The 17839-nt window shown below is 47.8% G+C and overlaps 4 protein-coding genes across 4 annotated transcripts; all 4 read right to left on the bottom strand.

Annotated features, from left to right (window-relative positions):
- Window positions 1–889: 889 nt before the first annotated feature.
- EDB82DRAFT_40145 (uncharacterized protein) lies at window positions 890–2816 on the bottom strand. The gene has a single exon (XM_025731044.2). The coding sequence runs from the start codon at window positions 2614–2616 to the stop codon at window positions 1171–1173; it is 1446 nt and encodes a 481-aa protein (XP_025590108.2). The 5' UTR covers window positions 2617–2816; the 3' UTR covers window positions 890–1170.
- Window positions 2817–8577: 5761 nt separating this feature from the next.
- EDB82DRAFT_40091 (uncharacterized protein) lies at window positions 8578–9524 on the bottom strand. The gene is made up of 2 exons (XM_065607574.1): window positions 8638–9524; window positions 8578–8585 (listed from the first exon to the last, which is right to left on the bottom strand). Exon 1 carries the CDS (start codon window positions 9434–9436, stop codon window positions 8915–8917), a length of 522 nt encoding a protein of 173 aa, XP_065465497.1. The 5' UTR covers window positions 9437–9524; the 3' UTR covers window positions 8578–8585; window positions 8638–8914.
- An 845-nt stretch (window positions 9525–10369) lies between these two features.
- EDB82DRAFT_520062 (uncharacterized protein) lies at window positions 10370–11737 on the bottom strand (the record flags this gene model as incomplete). The annotated part of the gene is made up of 2 exons (XM_025731047.1): window positions 10370–11278; window positions 11324–11737. The coding sequence occupies 2 exons, from the start codon at window positions 11735–11737 to the stop codon at window positions 10370–10372; spliced, it is 1323 nt and encodes a 440-aa protein (XP_025590111.1).
- A 1068-nt stretch (window positions 11738–12805) lies between these two features.
- Window positions 12806–14692, bottom strand: EDB82DRAFT_424394 (kinase-like domain-containing protein; the record flags this gene model as incomplete). The annotated part of the gene is made up of 1 exon (XM_025731048.1): window positions 12806–14692. One exon carries the CDS (start codon window positions 14690–14692, stop codon window positions 12806–12808), a length of 1887 nt encoding a protein of 628 aa, XP_025590112.1.
- Between the last annotated feature and the right edge of the window lie 3147 nt (window positions 14693–17839).

Genomic DNA, 17839 nt, shown 5'->3' with positions numbered 1-17839 from the left:
TATCTAAACATACATATACTAAAAGTAGCTACAGTCATGCAACAGGTCCTCAGACCGGAAGCTTGTCGGAATAAACATCCGGAGCATCAAGTCACTGCCGTTTACTCTAATGCTTGTCTTGTTTGATGAAGTCTTCAAACGGTTGGTACATGATCAACTCCCGGATACTAAATCCCGGGAGTTGTGTCAATGCTTGCCCATAATAGGAAATCATCGTCTTGTAGCACCTCCATCGCGTGATGTTCCAAACACTACCAGCGGCCGCATACCTACCTCTATGTCCCGTGTTTCCTTCATGCATGTCGCAATCACATGTTGAAGCTGTTTGTAAAGGCTGCGTGGACTGATGTGCGTGCTCGTTACACATACTGCAGGCTTCCAAGCACAAATAGCTTGTACTAACCTACCATGACTCCCTCTACACTGTCTGAATGTCCCCCGCCCTCAACTACCCCAGACTGCTGCCCTCTTGCCAAACTCAGAGGTTGTGTTGGAGTTGTTATCACAAGGGCGTCGGTTATCTAACCCCGGACGCCTCGTTCTTGGCTGCATCTGACTCACATTTAACCTCTCTCGACTTGGGAATTTGCCTGGACAACATGGAATGAAAGGCGTCATCGACGTTTGCGGACTAGAGTTTCACAAGAATTGAACTGTGCCGTCATGTTGGGTCTGCAAACGTAGACCCAAAGCCCTCATGTCTATCATCGTGATGTTACACCATCACAATAAAATACAGCAACATTGAAAGCCTTACATTACAAGCTTTGGCGAAAGGTCACATAAAAACGCTCTAGTTTATGAGTTGAATATTTCATTATTAAACGTCGTCTTGGGGCATGCTTCTTGAGCGGCCCGGATTCATTCGTGACTAGATACAGAAGCTTTCATAGCTGTACAACACATGGGCTCTTCTATCCCCTTCATATTCAATTCATTGTAACTTTTTGTACTCCAAACTCCACTTCCAAAAGGTCATTTCCCGTATGTGCTGTATTCCCTTCTCTTGATAAAATGTAACATATGTGGAAGCAACCGAGTCTTCCTTTCAACGCTTCTGGGGTATCTTCTTTTGTGCAAATCGGATCGCCGCGTATCTCATGCAGTTGGTGACAAAGAAAATTAAACATTAAACAAAAAAAGCAACGAGATTCAGTTGACTAGGTCATATTATTGGCCTTCATCTTCCGAGAGAACAAGAGGGGAGTTGGAAAGGCTGCTGAGTCGATGGGCGTCGATATGCTCCAAGCTATCGTACTGGATGGGAGACTCGATGGCAGGGTAGGCAGGGGGGCTAGGAGGCACGTCTTGGTAGACGGGGGGAGCCTCATTATCCCAGCTGACACCCATACCAGCATGAGCAGTCATGACAACACCGTAGTGCATACGCAAGATGCGGCCGGTGCCAGTCTGGGTAGCCAGTTGAGGCTTGCCTTCGGGAGCATATTCCCGGGAGACAACAAGCTCGATGAGCAGTGAGTGGGTCACCTCAACACCTTCCAGAGACTTGGTGTCGCAGGCGAACTTGAGCTCTTTGGTGTGAGACTTGTACTGGTTGGCAAAGTAGTCGAATTCCATCTCAACCTTACCATCAGTGCCAGTAAAGTCAGACTTCCAGCCATCGTGAAGGTGCTTCTCGCCTAGAACGCGGACCTCCTGGCGGGGGAGGCTCTTCTTCTCGGCATCTTGAGTTGAAGCGGGGGCATGTCGCTCGCAAGCAGGAGCCGAGGACTTGATGGTCTCCTCAAGTCTCCAGGTAACCTTTTTAAGTCGCCAGAAGTCAATGGTCTTGGCCTTCTCGTTGCGGCTCATGAGGCCATCAAGTCGAAGGCTGACATTGTTGGTGCCAGTAGGATGGATGACATTGTTGTAGTGGGCGCTGGCCTTGATGTTGGTGGGAGGGAAGACGCGAACAGAGTGGTGAGGAATTTCGTTTTCGGGGAGGGATCGCTTCACAGGTACAGTTCGCTCGAATCGGATAGGTGTAACAGAGCCACTGGCTGAGTGAACGCTCTTTGTCACGTAGGCATCGGCCTTGAACTCATAAGAAATGGCGACCACGGGAGTGTCCATAGTAGCGGGAAGGTGACCATCGAGGAGGATAGAGAAAGGGAATGCGTGTCGACCTTTTCGGAGAGTGGTAGGTTGGGCCAGGAATTGCCAGCTCTTAAGCTCAGTGTACTGGTTCTGGCAGTCTGTGCAGTGGCTCTGGTAGGGTCTCTTCTGGTAGACGTGAAGCTTGAGAGAAGCAGCGAAGCTTCCAACCTCGACAATCTCGTCCTTGACATCCAAAAACATCTGCCCAGTGATGAGCGCACCAGTACTCTCCTCGGTGTTGCCGTGGAAGACTACTGGCGGGCTCTCGATGCTCCAATCGATGGAAACATCTGATGGGTGATCCTTGTGGGACTTGCCAAAAGGCAGAGAAATGCGGTGGTGCTTCTTGACGGCATCAGCGAGTTCAGCCATCTTGACAGCATGGATTTGAGGACGGTCTTCGCCGTCTGATGTGTATGGACTGCTTGTTCGTGATCGGGCAACCTTCTTGATCTGAGCAATGTTGCCAGATGAGGTGCGAATGAAGTTAGCCACGCGGTGGGGCATGGCTGCGGTCATGAGCGATCTTTCTGTAAGACGCTCTCTTATACGGATTTAGATGGTGGGGGTTGGCGGCTAAAATAGCACACGGCGTGAACGAGTTTTCGCAAAAAAAACTCTTTCAGTGTGATGTAATACCGGGAATAATCTTCGAAGCCCGTAGATGGTGTGATGGGGCGGGAGATGGCCAGGGACAACAAGGTCTTCTGACTTTCAACCAAGGGCGTAAGTGAAAAGTCGGTAATGACGATCGATGGCGCTGAAGTTGACTCAAACCTGTTCCGTGAGGGTGGGCAAAAGTTTGAGTGCCGGTAGTTAGTTGAGGAAACGCGAGTAGCAGTTTGTTTTTCGTTTTCCTTGGAATCTTTCGAAGAGTAACTGGGGGGATATCAATTGGTCTGAATTGTCTTCTAGAAACTCAATTGAATCGTTGGCCGTTATTGTTATTGTTGTTGTTGTTGTTGCGTTTGTGTGTAAGTGGTAGGCAGGTAACTTTTTTATAAGTCAATGTCTGTCTGGGGACTAGATGTTGTCGACCCTGAAATAGATGGTGTGAATAAGTCTGGGGAACTTGATAATAAGCCAAGATGGATATGGGGAAGATCTGGAGAGTACTTTCAAGTGGGAAGATCGAGGGCATCACCAAGACTAAATATCTGGACTCAAGACTCTTCGACTCGTGCTCCGTTCCTTGGGGAAACGATGTGTCATAGCTAAAGAGGCCCTGTTATGGCGAGCTTGTTAAGTGGCGCCTTTGTGGATATGCACTGACAGACGGCTCCCGCCTGACTCTTCCAGTTCTACTCGCGCCCTGGAAGCCCTGTAACCCCTTTAGGCGTGTGGGCTGTGGTTAGGTCTTAGGCCTGGAGACCTCCGAAGGGCGTGAGACCAACAAGGTGGGCTTCCATGGCCAGGCCTAGGAGAGATCAGCACAGTCCATACCAGACCCTGGCACAGTCCGTATGGGAGTAACGCGGTGTTGCGGTTGGCCAAGACCAGGTTCTACAAACGGTACGGATCATGAGCCAATGCTCACTTGGCACGATCCAACGTTTCTGATCTGATGTCAATCAGGGACAGAGCGCACAGTGTACCGTGATGCTGTACCTTGTGGGTCAACAGAAGGCACGTTGGATCTTGCGCACTGCGATCGTGGATCGTAGAACCAGGTTCAGTGCCCGTACGTGGAATAGCCCAGGTCAAAGGGCGGATTCTTTTTTCCACAATCACGAACCGACGCTGCCCGGCTATGGCCGGCTATTGTTTGGAAAAGAAAGTCGGTTCTGGAGAGCTCTTGAATTGAATGCTAGGAAGCAGGTTTGCTGGTGTTGCTGTGCAGTAGACTATGCTAGCTGGTTCGATCATGAGTGCAACATGATGCAGCAACCCAGATTGTTTCCTCTCGGCCATGCATAAACCCCCTCCTGATCTGACTCGGCAATGCTCTGAAAATCAGACGGGCGATACTTCCGAGCGCACATCTTTTCTTCTAGATGCACACTAGCTAGCCTCTGCTACGTAGCAGAACTCTGAGTGAGAGCATCGGTCCAGTAGACCGAAGGCCGGCCCGGCAAGCCACAGGGTTGATCAAGGGGGGACCCTTTGATCTCAGTGACTTAACGTAGCTGGCTAGTGCTTGTGTTAGCTTTTGTTTGGGAGACTCTTGACGGAAATGATCGAGAAGGCACAGCATCGGCCCAGTAAATTATGATTCGATGCAGTAGCACATGACGTGGAAAAGGGTCTCCAACCACTGGTAATCAGTCTTGGCTTGACGTGCATGTATCTCGTCAGATACTTCATCTCAAATAAGCAATATGTTGGTTAATCAATACCAGTGTTAAAGTCAATCATGGTGTTTGTTGGCTGCGATGGTGCAATTTTCCGGACATTTGAGACCGACACTTTAGCAGTGGAAATGGCAGCCACGTGTAGTTGACAAGACAAAAGGAAGGTGCAGCAACGGAGAGTCATTAGCGGTGCAGGGTCCTGTAAATTCACCGGTTACAGCGCCAAAGACGCACTAAATGGATCCCCTAGGCGATGCAACTATAGTTGAAATTCCGCTGTTTGTTGCCCCAACTGGGTGAAAAATGCCGATGGGAAAGGGGCCATTGAGCAGGTATCTGCCTCATCCGGGTAGATCAAGTAGATTGTCCATCACTTTGGATGAAACTGTAAACAACCTGTCCTGTGAAGCTTTCATTGGTTATAGGCGGTGTATGCGCTTGAATACTTTGTCAGAGGAAAAGTCAGGTGCCGAGACGAAAACACGCCATGAGAGATCTGAGTTGTATTGCCCAGAACAGGCAAACAGGCGACATGATTGGCCAAGGAACTTGTACAGGGCTAGCTCCACGTCTCGGCCGACGGAGGCGAGCGTCTATGGGCGAACCAACGTACAAGGTAGTGTTGTACAGATGGTATAGTCCGTTTATGATTTGACTTTCTGATATGACTGGCAACTAGTAGTTGATACAGTAACAATAACGCAATCTAGGACTTATCTGATCAAATACAGATCGTGTGGCTGATGGACTTTGCACGGGGCAGCAGAATTGGAGATTGGGGTAAAGATGGGAGAGCCAAGATTTGCACTCAAATTTGCATGATCCATGGGTCATCATGGTGTCAACAACGCCAATTATTGCCCATAAATGTCACGAAGCTCGATTATGTGCATCGTCCAAGTCACAGTCACAGGTTCAAGTGTGGTGATTCCCACGTCCGATGCCGGTCCCACTAAACAAAGTCAATACTAGACAAAAGAGAAGGATTTGGAGAAGGATTTCTTCGGAAACGATCCACAATAAGACCGCCTATGGAGTAAAAAACGGTTGCGCGATCGCCTCTGATCAAAAATTTACGTCTTGGACGTTTACTCTAGGTTTAGTTTTAGTCTGCCAGGTTTTAGTTCTACTATCATGAATATTCAATGCACACGGTGTGGACCACGTCCTGTTGGCCCTTTTCTCCTGCAAAGAGACAGTAGCGACACAGTGGAGAATTGTCTCCACAAGATGAAGACTTTTTTTGTTCTGTCTGATTGACATTGACCGTATATTAAGGTGAAAGGTAGCCGCGGCTATAAACTGTCCAATCAAGAAAAGGAGCGCGGCAGATACGTACCGCACTGTGGATTAACAAGTGCCTTCCGTTCACCTTCCAAGAAGTTCCAGGTTTAACGGTCATGAAAAGACAATAAAAGATCCTGGGAAAATTTCTGAGGAAAAGAACTGACCACTTACACTAGCCCAACTTGGGCTTTCGTTTCTTGATTCAGACTTCAGAGTTTTCGATCCAAACAAAAGAACCAGGCTTTTTAATTGGAGATGAACAACACCACACGCCCCCCAATCAAACCGTTTTCTACAACATCGTGAAAGTCACTTCAGCTCATGACCCATCGACAGGGTTCACCTTTTACGTTTCCATAGGGTAGAATTTGCCCTTCTGGGCGAGACTGTCTGTGTTAGAGGAAATAACTGACCGAGGCTAACAACGCCAACGCTGTATCAGCATCAATATCACTGGCTTCGAGCAATACACGTGGCTATAGTTGTTGATGATACAACGACGACTCGTGGCGAGGCTGTTTCAACGTCAAACTTACAACAGAAGCATCCGGTTCAACGTATTACGACGACTTTTGCGTCAAGTAATTGCGTCGACCCATCGATCGAGATGACCAGATATCTGTTTGCATGAAACCAAACAACATCAACACGGCAGTTATCACAATGAACTTAACCAATGGCTAACATGTCCCCATGATATTGCTACGCTGCCAAACAGTCACCTAATTTCACAAACTTTGATACACGGCACCAGAAACGGCACCCATTTACTCCCGAGCCGCGGCTGCTCCCATTCCGAGGAAGCGCCAGAAGCCTCCCCGCCTTTGAGATCGAAGCATTAGCCGATACACACATATTCGTGGTGTCAGTTTTAGATGCTCTCGTCGTCAGCTCGTGTAGTTCAGAGTGGAGCATTGAATATTCGGATTACCATTCTTAGCGGTCATTTACGCAGCAGAACTACATCGATTCGTCCACACGAGTTTCGGTATGCTACGTTCTTTTTAGATCAGCAAGTATCACTGTGCACACCGTCAAAGTTCCTTGGTCGAGACCGAAAAAGGAGAGCCGCATCATGAGGCTCTTGACTAAGGAATACTTCCTTTGCCGCCAAGGGACATGGTTTCCAAGGTCAGGGTACAGTATTATAATGCATCGCTGGTTCCTGAAGATCATGCATCAAACTCTAACCGCACGGTGCTTCTTCTATTACCTAAAAATTTGGAGGGGCCCTTGACCTCAGCCAACTTGTTCAACTTGTCACTTGGAAGCCCTTGTGCGTTTTCAATTCAGCCCTGTCTGCCTATACACTTGGCACGCAGGTCGCAACTCGGAAAGGGCGTCAACAGAAGGTGCAATCACGAATCGCCCTAGCCCAACGTGCTACTAGGAGTCGGCTTCCAGAATTTGACGCCGTCTTTGTCTTTGGTGGCTGTATTTCAGTCAAGTGCTGAACTTTTAGAAGTGACCATCACTTGCACCATTGCTTATAGCTCTTGCAGAATCAAAAGATATTCAGGGTCATCTCTTTGGACCAATCTTGGCGACCCATGAGTTGAGTTGGGAATTAAACATCAACATCTCAATGGGATTGTGCACGAGCTTATTGCTAACAACACCCCTCTAGGAAAATTTTCCATTCATGGCACAGTAGAAGCCCGGACCAGTTTTGAGCCGCATCGGAACAGGTGCAAATTTACTACGCTATAATTATACCATGGGATCCTCCTTGCGATGGGGCCTTTTAAGCATCACAAGACGAGTTGAGACTTTGAGTGGATTCTCTGAGCTCCCTTCGACAAAGCCAACGTTCCACTCCACGACAATCTCGCGGGCCGTCTACTTTGTCCCACGATCCGATGTCAAGCGACTCAATCCGACAGACGAGAACGTAAGGAGTTTTCGAGCAAGCGTCGCAACTCCTGAAACCAATATTTGAAGCGGTCTAGATTGACTAAGTTGCAACATGTAATAATAACAATCCTAGCAAGACCCATCTGGCAGCAATTGCAATAAGGGATTGGGCAATTGGGCTCCCAGAAAATTGTCTGGCGGGATTGAGATTGAGCTTGAGCTTGGCTTTAGCACGGATGCACTTGAAAGCTGCAACGACCGGCGATCAACGCGCATTAATCGATGAGGCTCAAATTGTGCGGACCATCCCAAGATCGATCGTCGTCCGCTACAAATTTTCTATTTTCCCACCATGGTCTAAGCTCGGTCTCACTGAGAGGCACAGGACAAACAGTTCGGGACAGCATCCGTCATTGATATCTCATCTACGGAACAAGCTCCGAGTAGGTGTAGGCCCACGGAACTATTGTTTTGAAGGCATCTGGCTTGTCTACCTTGTAAGATGCTCTCACTTGGCCTTCTTTAGCAGAAACTGAGCCAAGACTTTTGTCGAATTTTCTGGAGCCCTTTGCCTAACACAGTGCTTACTGTGTCTGGGCCGACACCCAGGGTTTGCTGTGCCGACGGTGACCTTTTTGGATGGCTGTGCGTCATGCACCGAGATTCTTTCGACCCGTTCCGCGACTTTGAGTTTGCGGTCCTGTTCGGCCACGCCCGAGCAGAAATCGACTGTTTCTTGGAGCACTTGACAGAAACGTCCCATGGTGAAAGAGATCTGTCATAATGACACTTTTTGATGTCTGTTTGTTGTCACTGATGAGATGATATGAGAAGACGAATGATTTTACCCTTTCTATGCTACAGCAACGTGTTTTGCAATTGCGATCATATGAGATTAGCAATGGAAATTCACCTCCTGCAGGTAATTGTGCAGCTTGTTGTATGCAGCCCTCATGCCACCAGCCGTCTGTACGGAAATAACATTGTGACACATCGTGTATAAACTCGTATGAGATCTATTGAACGACTTAGATTATCATGAAGCTTTGATCAAGTCTAAGATAATTAGTTTCTGGCCCTATGATGATCTAACTTTAGGCGAAAATACCATTCGTCGGTGACATGTCAATGGAAACAGCCCACATCTGAGATAGTCACTGAGATCTCACACATTGTATCCCTTCCCGTCTTATGGCCGGCTATCTGCAGCCATTTGTCCCAGAATCTGATTGAATCTATGTTTTAATCGGATAATGACCATATAAAACTGTGCTCTTGCCTTTGAGAAACAAGTGGCATATCGTCTTGCCGGCATACGGAGGAGGATTCCGTGCATGTGACCACACCCAACAATGCATTCATTGTTCTCGATATGCCAGAATTGGTCACAAAGGTCTAAATAAGCTATATATGCAAGATGTGTATATGTATGTACGGACAATCAGGGAGCAAGGGTTCCAACGCTCGAGAGATAAGGACAGCCCAATTGCAGAGCTGCCCAGATTTCGAGAAGCATCACTAGTCTTATCTGTGAGGGAAAGTTGTACCGAGACAAGAATCTGGGGTTTCTGGGGTTTAGACAAAGATAAGTTGCCTTTCTGGGGAGAGCGAGCGAGAGAGATAAGGAATTGCCAGATTTGGACGGTCGCTTGGCCACGCTTTGACGATAAATTGTATAGTGCTAATTTAGTATAGTATGAGTGAGTCAAACAAAAAGTGAGAGAACTTGGGTCGGCCGATAACGGCGTGATCCATTCATGATGGTGTTTTAGTAAACTCATGAAGAATTTGGAGAATGAGAGCAACTGAAGAAGAACGCCAAGACGAGACAGACATCCCGGCCAGTAACCTCCGGTCATAATGCACAGAGCAACAAATCCCTTCCATACAAGGCAAGTGGGTAACATCTTCTTTTTTTTTTGTTCTCTTTTTTTTCCTTGACTTCAACGTCATGTCTGTCATACATACTCCAAATACGGTATCCACTAAATTGTTCCATGCATAAGAACTTGGAAAAGTATGTCTATTCTTGGTTAACACATCTACCTCCTGAGCGAGTGTAGAGATTCAGAATGACATCGTGTTACGGGGCCGTTACCCAGATCTTCAACGGACTTGTCCGAGCGCTAGAAGAAGGTTGCCGTGATTCAGGCTTAGATTCTTTGAGTTTTGAGTCTAGGTTCGTGGAGAAGATTCGCGGAGTAGGGCGTTGAGTAGAAAGAAAGGGCCCTGGATGCATAAGAAAGGAGTGTTCCGTTGTTCGTATTGAAGAACTAGCTAGATGGTGTGCAAGTTGATCAATGTTTCTTTCAAAGGTTGCATATACACTTTGTCATACGAGGCCGTCTAACGCTCACTACAAATTTAGCTTGATACAGGTGTACTTTAAATAGGTCGAATTCACAACGTTACAGGCTTATACTGTCTTCGACGTATCTCCCGCGATCTTATCGATGACCAGACTTGAAGGTAACTAGAAGTTGCACAGTACACCACGAAGATATGCGCTCTAAGCTTAGACTGGTGATACGGGGGAGAAGCTCGATTACTCTAGAAAAGTTCAAAGAAGGTGCAAAACTTGCATTTCAGAGTAATAAATAGAGGCGCTTCTAGTGAATAAAATCGCAAAGAATATGTAAGTAACCTCAGATGATATCTTCATTTGGCTTTCGTGAGAGTTCTATATACTTAAGTTTCAATATCAGTGGTGTTCGCAAGATAATTCTGAACGCTCTTTGTAGAGCATCAATCCCAGACGATGCAAACGTTTCCAATGACCGACCCGCCCCTTGTTATCACTTATGATTTTCTCATTTAAATTATGCCGAAGCCCTAAGCCCCTAGGATCGGTCCGTTGTTTCGTCCAAGGCCTTAACCTGGCTCCGGAACTCTTGCTGTCGTGCCTCAAAGATGGTCCCTACAGCCCCTATAGACTTGTTCAAATCATCGACGGTTTTCTTCAAGTCAAGCGAGGGCTTGTCTTGCTCGGGTTTCTCGCCCAGCTCTGTTGCTAGGTTGCTGAGTGACGCACGCAAAGTCCCGACGGCGTTGTTGTATTCAGTCATTGCGGTGTTGACTTTTGCAGTTTTGGTCAAGATGGTCGACTCTCGACTGCAGCCTATATCAGCTCGAATTTCGTCTCGAATGGATGTAATTGTCTCGACAAAGCTTTGGCGCTCTTCTTGTCGCTCCTTTCTCATCTTATCGATGCCTGTTTGTAGTTTACGGATTTTAGCATCAAACTTGCGGCACTGCTCAAGTAGAGAGGGGATTTGCGAAGAGGAAAGGGATGGGCCTGGGCCAATGTTCCCTGACTCGATAGACTGAACAGACCGAGAGGCTTGCGCGGGACTTTTGAAAGATGGTCGGAGTGGAGGGATGCAATTCTCTTTATCTTGCTGAGATAGCGAATTTTCATGTTCAGAGTCCAAAGACCCATAGGGACTTTCGATCGAAGGCAGGGGCGCGTTGTCAACAGGAGAAGCCATGTTGCGACTCTCTCTCGTGGGTAGGAGGTGGACTTGAGAAAGGGCCGGCGGGCGAAGAGCGGTCGAGACGTTTACAGTATCGGGCTCGCGTTTGACTGTTATTTTGGGAATTTTCCATGGTTGGAAATTGGCGTCGTCAAGTCTCTTTCGCTTTTGTGAATCGTCTTGCTCATGACGATAGGTGAACTTGGAAACGTCTACTGGCCCAAAGATACTTGGAGCACGAGGGGGAGGCAGCGGCGGAGCAGGATGAGTAAGAGCCTAGCGATGTTAGAATGAGTATCAATAGTCGCGTGATAGGCTTACATTGTCTTCTTCTTCGTCTCCATTCTCCCGAGAACCGGTTTTGGTCTCCAGGGCAGGGCTAACGAAAGATGCAGGATCAACCCCAGGATACTTCTCAATAAGTCGGTACTGAAGTCTGGCAAGACTTTTGAGGCCATAAGTCGCTCTAAGCACGATCCAAATGGCGAATGTCATGTTTCGCTGCAGGAGCTTATGTCTGTGGGGGGAGCGGGCGATGCGCTCTGTGACTTCGGTGTCACGATTGAGAATATAATCGATAATGGTGCATCTGGTTCTCTCATCCCAATACTTGGAGTGGTTGTCGTATATCTCTTTGAGGTTTTGTACGATTTGCTGGTTTTCAGGTGTTCTGGATAGCACTGGGTTGGTCAGTGATGGGAACTTCTTGTATCTGGCCGGCGTGATGGTTATCATTGTGGCGGATGGTAAAGATGAATAAGGCAGAGAAGTGAAGCTTGCAGTAAAGTAGATTTTGGAGGAGATGAAGATAATAAGATGCAGGCATGAATGCTGTGGTGTCAATAGGTAGGAAGTGCCAGTATCAGTGTGCCCGTGAATCACAAGCACAGCCTCTTGTTTATTTTCCTCCGACTGTAGAATGATTCCCAGGCACTCCTCTATAAATTCTGGCATTAGTGTTTTATTTTTTCTTTGGTACTCTAGGCTAAATCGCTTTATTTATTGTAAAATCTGCCTTCTGCCTAGCTATATGCTTTCTTCTTCTTCTTCTTCTTCTTCTTCTTCTTCTTCTTCTTCTTCTTCTTCTTCTTCTTCTTCTTCTTCTTCTTCTTCTTCTTCTTCTTCTCTTTTCTCCCTTTTGTTACTTATCTACTACTCTAACCTCTTTTTCCAAGGTTCTCAGTAATCTCCATTTTTACTATATTAAGACTGCTTATAATTACTACTTATATATATAACTATTGACTTTATAATATTTATCATATAATATAGAGTAGAGATATACAGCGAGAGTATACCTTACTTACTATATCGTTTATTTATTCTTCTATATCTGCCTCTTTATCTCAGCTTGCCTTATTCTTATTTTTCTCAAAACTCAGCTTGCTACTATCGGTCTGTATAGCTGGATACTACTGTCAAGGGCTCCAAGGCGTAAGTCATACAACATAAGGGTCAGATTAAGCAACTCCCATCGAATAAAACAAGATTCAAAGTCCAACAGATATATCCCATTATTTTCAATTATTATCACACAACTACAGCATCATACATCATTATATTAGGTATAAGAGTGCAACTTCAGATGGCCAGGTTAAAAACAGCAAAGTCACAAAGGCATTATTTGAAAATAAGTTTGAGTAGGTACTTCTGGTATTTGAATTGTTTCTAAAATATCCTATACACAGAAAGCGAGTAAGGCTCTCGTCATAATCCAAGCAACGCACGAAATATCTTCGAGTATCGCCCCAGGGACTCAAGACGGCCAAACTACATTTGGAAGTTGTAGAGACTCAATCCCGTTTACCAACCTCCAACCCACTCAACGTCTCCGAGATCGGTGCGTCTATCCCGACGCCAGTTCCAATCTCTTCCCTTGTTCCAAGGGCACTCCTTAATACTAGACCGTTCTTTAGCGGCCCCAAATTTGTTATGATAATTAGAATGATCCCAAACGCCCGCTTCGTAAGATTTGTTGTATCCAAAACCAAAATTGTGTCGTCGGGGCTTAGAAATTTCCACCGACTTAATAGAATCAAAGGTAGCAGCTTGAGCTCGACGTCGCTCACCCAGTGCCGCCCATTTGTCCTTGGAGCTTCGCTCCTTAGACGAGGGAGAATAGGAGTAGTGAGGGGTAACAGAGATGTTTTGAGTTTTAGGTACTGGGGCTTCTTGGAAGAAGAAGCCATCAGCAACCAAATCGTCATCGACGTCACCCTTGATATCGTGAGCATGCGAAGCCGGTTGAGGCTCAGGCTCGACAATGTCGATCTTCTCGACTTCCTTCTTCTCCTCCTTGCTCTCCTGGCTCCAAGTCCTGGCGTTGAGCTCCTGTAGCATTTGTCGCTGCTGTTCCATTTCCTCCTCTTCCTCATCCTCGTCCCACATATCACTCCAGCTCTTAGACACAGCTTCTTGTCGTCGACCAAACACCATGGACATAGCAGGCATGGGCTTGGCCATGTTGATGGGAAGGGAGCCAGCAGTAGCCTGGGCCCGGTTGAATCGAGCGGTGGGCTTGATGGCAAGTGACTTCATGGAAGCACCCAAGTGAGAGTCATAAAGAGACGACATGGGAGTCTGCATGTTGGCAGAGCACCAGTCGGTGGTGGTCGCCTCAGACTTGGGGAAGAGCTCCTCAGTGTAGCTCTCGTCGTCGGGAATGACGCTAAGCTGTCGGCCGAGATGAGTAGTACCATGGAGAGCCTTGGCCCAGGGGAAAGCACCATTGTCGACGGCAGGGGACTGGATCGATGGAGTGCGGAGGGGCTCGCGGTTGGCAGTGGCCACATTGGGAGACTCGGCGCCGCAGTACTCATCATCATCCTCGTCGTCGGTGGTGAAAGTGACAACTCGAAGCAGAGCCTCACGAGCGCCTTCGAGCGATCGCCGTCTTGGGTCGAGGTTCATGCACTGCACGAGGACCTCATACGTGTCTTGAGACATGGAAGGGAAGACGTCAAAAAGGGACTGCTTGTCGCGAGAGAAGTCAAGGAAAATGGGGTCGGCCTCGGTGGGGGTGGTGAAAGGATTGCGAGAGAAGAGGATGTTGAGCAGGCAGATTCCAATGGCCCATACGTCCGCCTCAGCAGGCGAGTAACCGGCGCCGGCCGAATCGAATTGTTCGGGGGCCATGTAACGGTCACTGCCAACGGTCATCTCGTATGACCACTTCTCTTTAGTTGCCAGACCAAAATCACCAAGCTTCATAGCACCGTCATGAGTAAGGAAGATGTTCTCGGGCTTGATATCACGATGGTAGACCCCCTTAGAGTGCATGAAATCGACGGCATCGATAAGCTCAAGCATGAATTGGCGAACATGCTCAGTCTCAAGAGGACCATGACCCTTTCGGATGGCTTCGTAGAGATCGCCCTGACCACAAAACTCGAGGACGAGGTAGATGTGAGAATCGGTCTCGAAAGAGTCAATCAGGTTAACGATGTTCTCGTGAGCTCCGAGGCGGCTGTGGAGGGCCTCCTCTTCTGACTTCTCGTCGACAGCGAATTCCCAATTACTATCGGGACATGCGCTCTTCTTGGTAAGACACTTGATGGCGACAGGCTCGTTTGTCCTGAGATCCTGCGCCTTGAAGACCATACCAAAAGATCCATGGTTGAGAGGGGAAATTGTCTGATAACGTCCGTTGAGAATGGCACCGCCGACGAACTTTTCCTTGAGGCACTCCATTGTGGAAGAGAGAAAATAAAGGGGGAATAAAAAGTACTCGAAAAAAGAATAAAAATAAACAAAAGGGGAGTTGTCGAATAAACGATTTTTTGAAATTTGTCAATAACCGGTAAAACAGGAAGGCCGGAGTGGAATATTGAAGCTGTTGAAAACGCTCAAGCTAATGCAATGAAATATGAATGATTCGAAGTATATGAGCAATGTACAGTGTCGTGATGATAAAGCAGAGTGAAAAGGTCGATTGTTTGTTGTTGTTGTTGTTGTTGATGATGTTGTTGTTGTTGTTGTTGTTCGTTGGTATTCAGAGGCTCATTGGGTATTCGATAGGTTGACAGACAAAAGAAATGATTATCGAATGGTCGTGATGATGAGTTGCGACCTAGGTGGTCGAAGAAGGTGAAGGACAAGAAAAATGAAATTCGTTATAATAACATGTGTACGTTTTTTTGGAACTTGGAAAAGAATGTGGCTTTAACAGTGAGTTGCAGTAAGCCGACTTGGGACGAAGTCGAGCAGAGAGTTGGTCAAGACCAAGTGAGAGCGTATGAGTAGAGTAGAGTGTCCGGATTCGACGATGCCGATGAGTCGACGTGTCGGACCAGTTGAAACTGGCACCGGGGAATAGGGGAGCGGAGCTCGCCCGGGACGGAGTTCCTAACGCTCGGCCGGAGTGTTGAGTCACACGGGCCAGATAGGCCGGGCTGCAGAGTTGAGGGTCGGAGAGTAATCGCAAGTCAATGAGGAAAACCCCTAGACTCAAAGCAGTACAAGACGAATGTTCTACGCGACGTGTCCGACTGTAATAAGCGCTTTTGTTGATGGCCGAGGCTCGTAACCGATGTATGCGATAGCGGAGCGATGTAATAGGAGATCTAGGCGAACAAGGACAAATGCAGCAGCAAACAACAAAAGTCAAAGACGCTTCTTCTTATTCTTCTCGTGGATGGCTGTATAGCTCAAGCAATGTGATCGATGTTGTGTGACTGTTTGCTTGGTTGTCGTTGGATCACAGCGATAAGCGTTTGCTTGCTTCGTTCGGATGAGGTGGCGAGGCGGAATCGTTCGGTGTTGAGAACGAAGAAAGGGTGGGATGAGTTGAGATGGGATTGGATTAGATATGAGTAGACAGAAGAGATAGAGACGAGAATAGTGAAGGAAGAGTGGCAAGCTCGAGAAAGAAGAAGGCCTTTGAAGATGCGGAAAGCGTACAAATGAAGGGAAAGAGAGGGTGGAGAGACGATGATAAGAAAGCAGGGGAAAGAAGACAAGAGAAGAGAGAATGAGAGTGAGCTTAGAGGGAAAGGCGGTGATGGAACCAAGTGGAGAGGGATGGATGGCCATGGGATAGGTTGGATTAGTGAGAAGAGTGAGTGTTCATCTTGTTTGGCACACCCAGGCGAGACCAAGGTAGGTGCGACAGCGAGTGAGAGCAGGGTCTAGAATGAACGGGGGGAGTGCCCTGAGATGAGGTGGCCTTCCGTTGTTGCAGTCCCCACCTTCCCCCAGGGACTAAGGAAACGATGGGACATGCTGTCGTACCTTACTTGCTGCGTTGTTGTTTGTACCGGACGAGCCGGGGTAGCAAGAGGCAGGCACGAAGGGAACAACACGACAGGGGAGGCAAGCCAAGTAATGCACATGCGCACAGCACTACGACAACATTGGCAAGAGGCAGGTACAGTGCGCGACCACACACACTGTCTCGGCCACCTAACGCTCCTGTTTCTCCCTGGAGGAATGGCGCTACCATGGGACGATGCCACGACGGGCCAGGGAGGGAATGGCGGCATAAAGAAAGTCAATCAAACAGCTGCAGCGATCAGAAACATTGATGGCCCGGGATTGGTGATGCTGATACCTGGTCGTCTCAGAGTCAGGAAGCATTGCGACACCAGACAGACAAGACAATCAAAACATGACGACACGGACGGAAAAATTAATGAATACGCGTTATCAAAACACTGTATGCTCTACATACAGTGGAATGCGAATGCTACAGTATGATTGCACAATGCTTGCACAATTGGCATAAACGGAAACGTTATTCCAAGTTAGCAAAGTTATCCGTCCAATACAGCCTCCCGACATGACGGAATCGCTACTGCCATGACGACTTTGCCCAAGGATCAAACCTGGCCCAAGCACTGTGCTATCAGGGATATTGCGCTCTCTAGCTCAGTGTCAACAAGTCCTCACGCGCACTGAGAGTGGAGAGCATTCACTTCCATCGGGGAGTCACCAAGGGGCCGGTGCCGGGCTTCAGTTGTTGAGCATCAGTCATACGGACGACTACGGGGCCTCAGCGCCGAATATTGGTGGTGATTCCAGTAGTTTCTGTCGGCGTCCCACTGCCGACTGCTTTGACTCGACTCGTTTTCTTAGCTACGGGAGTTACCTGAGGGCAGACTACTTCTTTTGCGATGGTCGGCGGGAAATGACATGTTGGTCAGCGTGATCATACAGTGTGCGCCCCTACACTGTACAGTACGCTCATGTTGACATTCATCAATACCATCAAGAGACGAGACAGACTTAGATACGCATCCTGAGAATGGGGTTTGCGCTTCTGGGCCTTTGTGGGCGCAGTGCTGATAGCGGCTTCACCGCCCGATACCATTTTGTGAGGTATATCGCAGCTGGATGGCTGGTACTGCAAGGACATGCCTTGTGAGTACTGCTTGATGAAGATCCCAACAGACAACCAGCCAAGCTACCGCTGGGCGTGACCAAGATGGTGTAGGGACTCGAGGCATGAATGGATGACTTGTCCACTGGCTGCAGAAACCTAGCGTAGCATTGCACATAGTGCGTATAGTGCGCGTGGCTCCAGTGGCCGCATGGCTGCCGTCCCCAGGTTTTACTGGCTTGGCTCGGCAACATCAGAAAGGCAACGTAGAGACAGAATCAAGACGAAACAGACCAGACGAAAGGGTCCTCTTTCCCCAACAGAATCAAACTGGGAAATCCAGCTTCTGATGTCTTTCTAAATCTGTCTCGTGGACCAAAAGTGAGCCTATCTCGCTATTCCGAATGCGAATTCAGGGTCCTTCTCGGGATTTCACTCGTCGCCATCTCGGTTTACAGTTTGATCCGTCCATCACAACTCGAGTTTCTTGACAGCTAGTTGACGCCACAAGTCTCGAGTAC

Source organism: Fusarium venenatum (genome assembly GCF_020744135.1).
Source record: "Fusarium venenatum strain MPI-CAGE-CH-0201 chromosome Unknown EDB82scaffold_1, whole genome shotgun sequence".
Classification (NCBI taxonomy): Eukaryota; Fungi; Ascomycota; class Sordariomycetes; order Hypocreales; family Nectriaceae; genus Fusarium; species Fusarium venenatum.
The sequence above is the reverse complement of the archived record's forward strand: the minus strand, read 5'-3'. Positions and strand labels throughout refer to the sequence as shown.

Excerpts from the sequence above, each read along its gene's own strand:
- EDB82DRAFT_40145 (XM_025731044.2), bottom strand. The coding sequence starts at position 2,616 with ATGACCGCAGCCATGCCCCACCGCGTGGCTAACTTCATTCGCACCTCA.
- EDB82DRAFT_40091 (XM_065607574.1), bottom strand. The coding sequence starts at position 9,436 with ATGTTACCCACTTGCCTTGTATGGAAGGGATTTGTTGCTCTGTGCATT.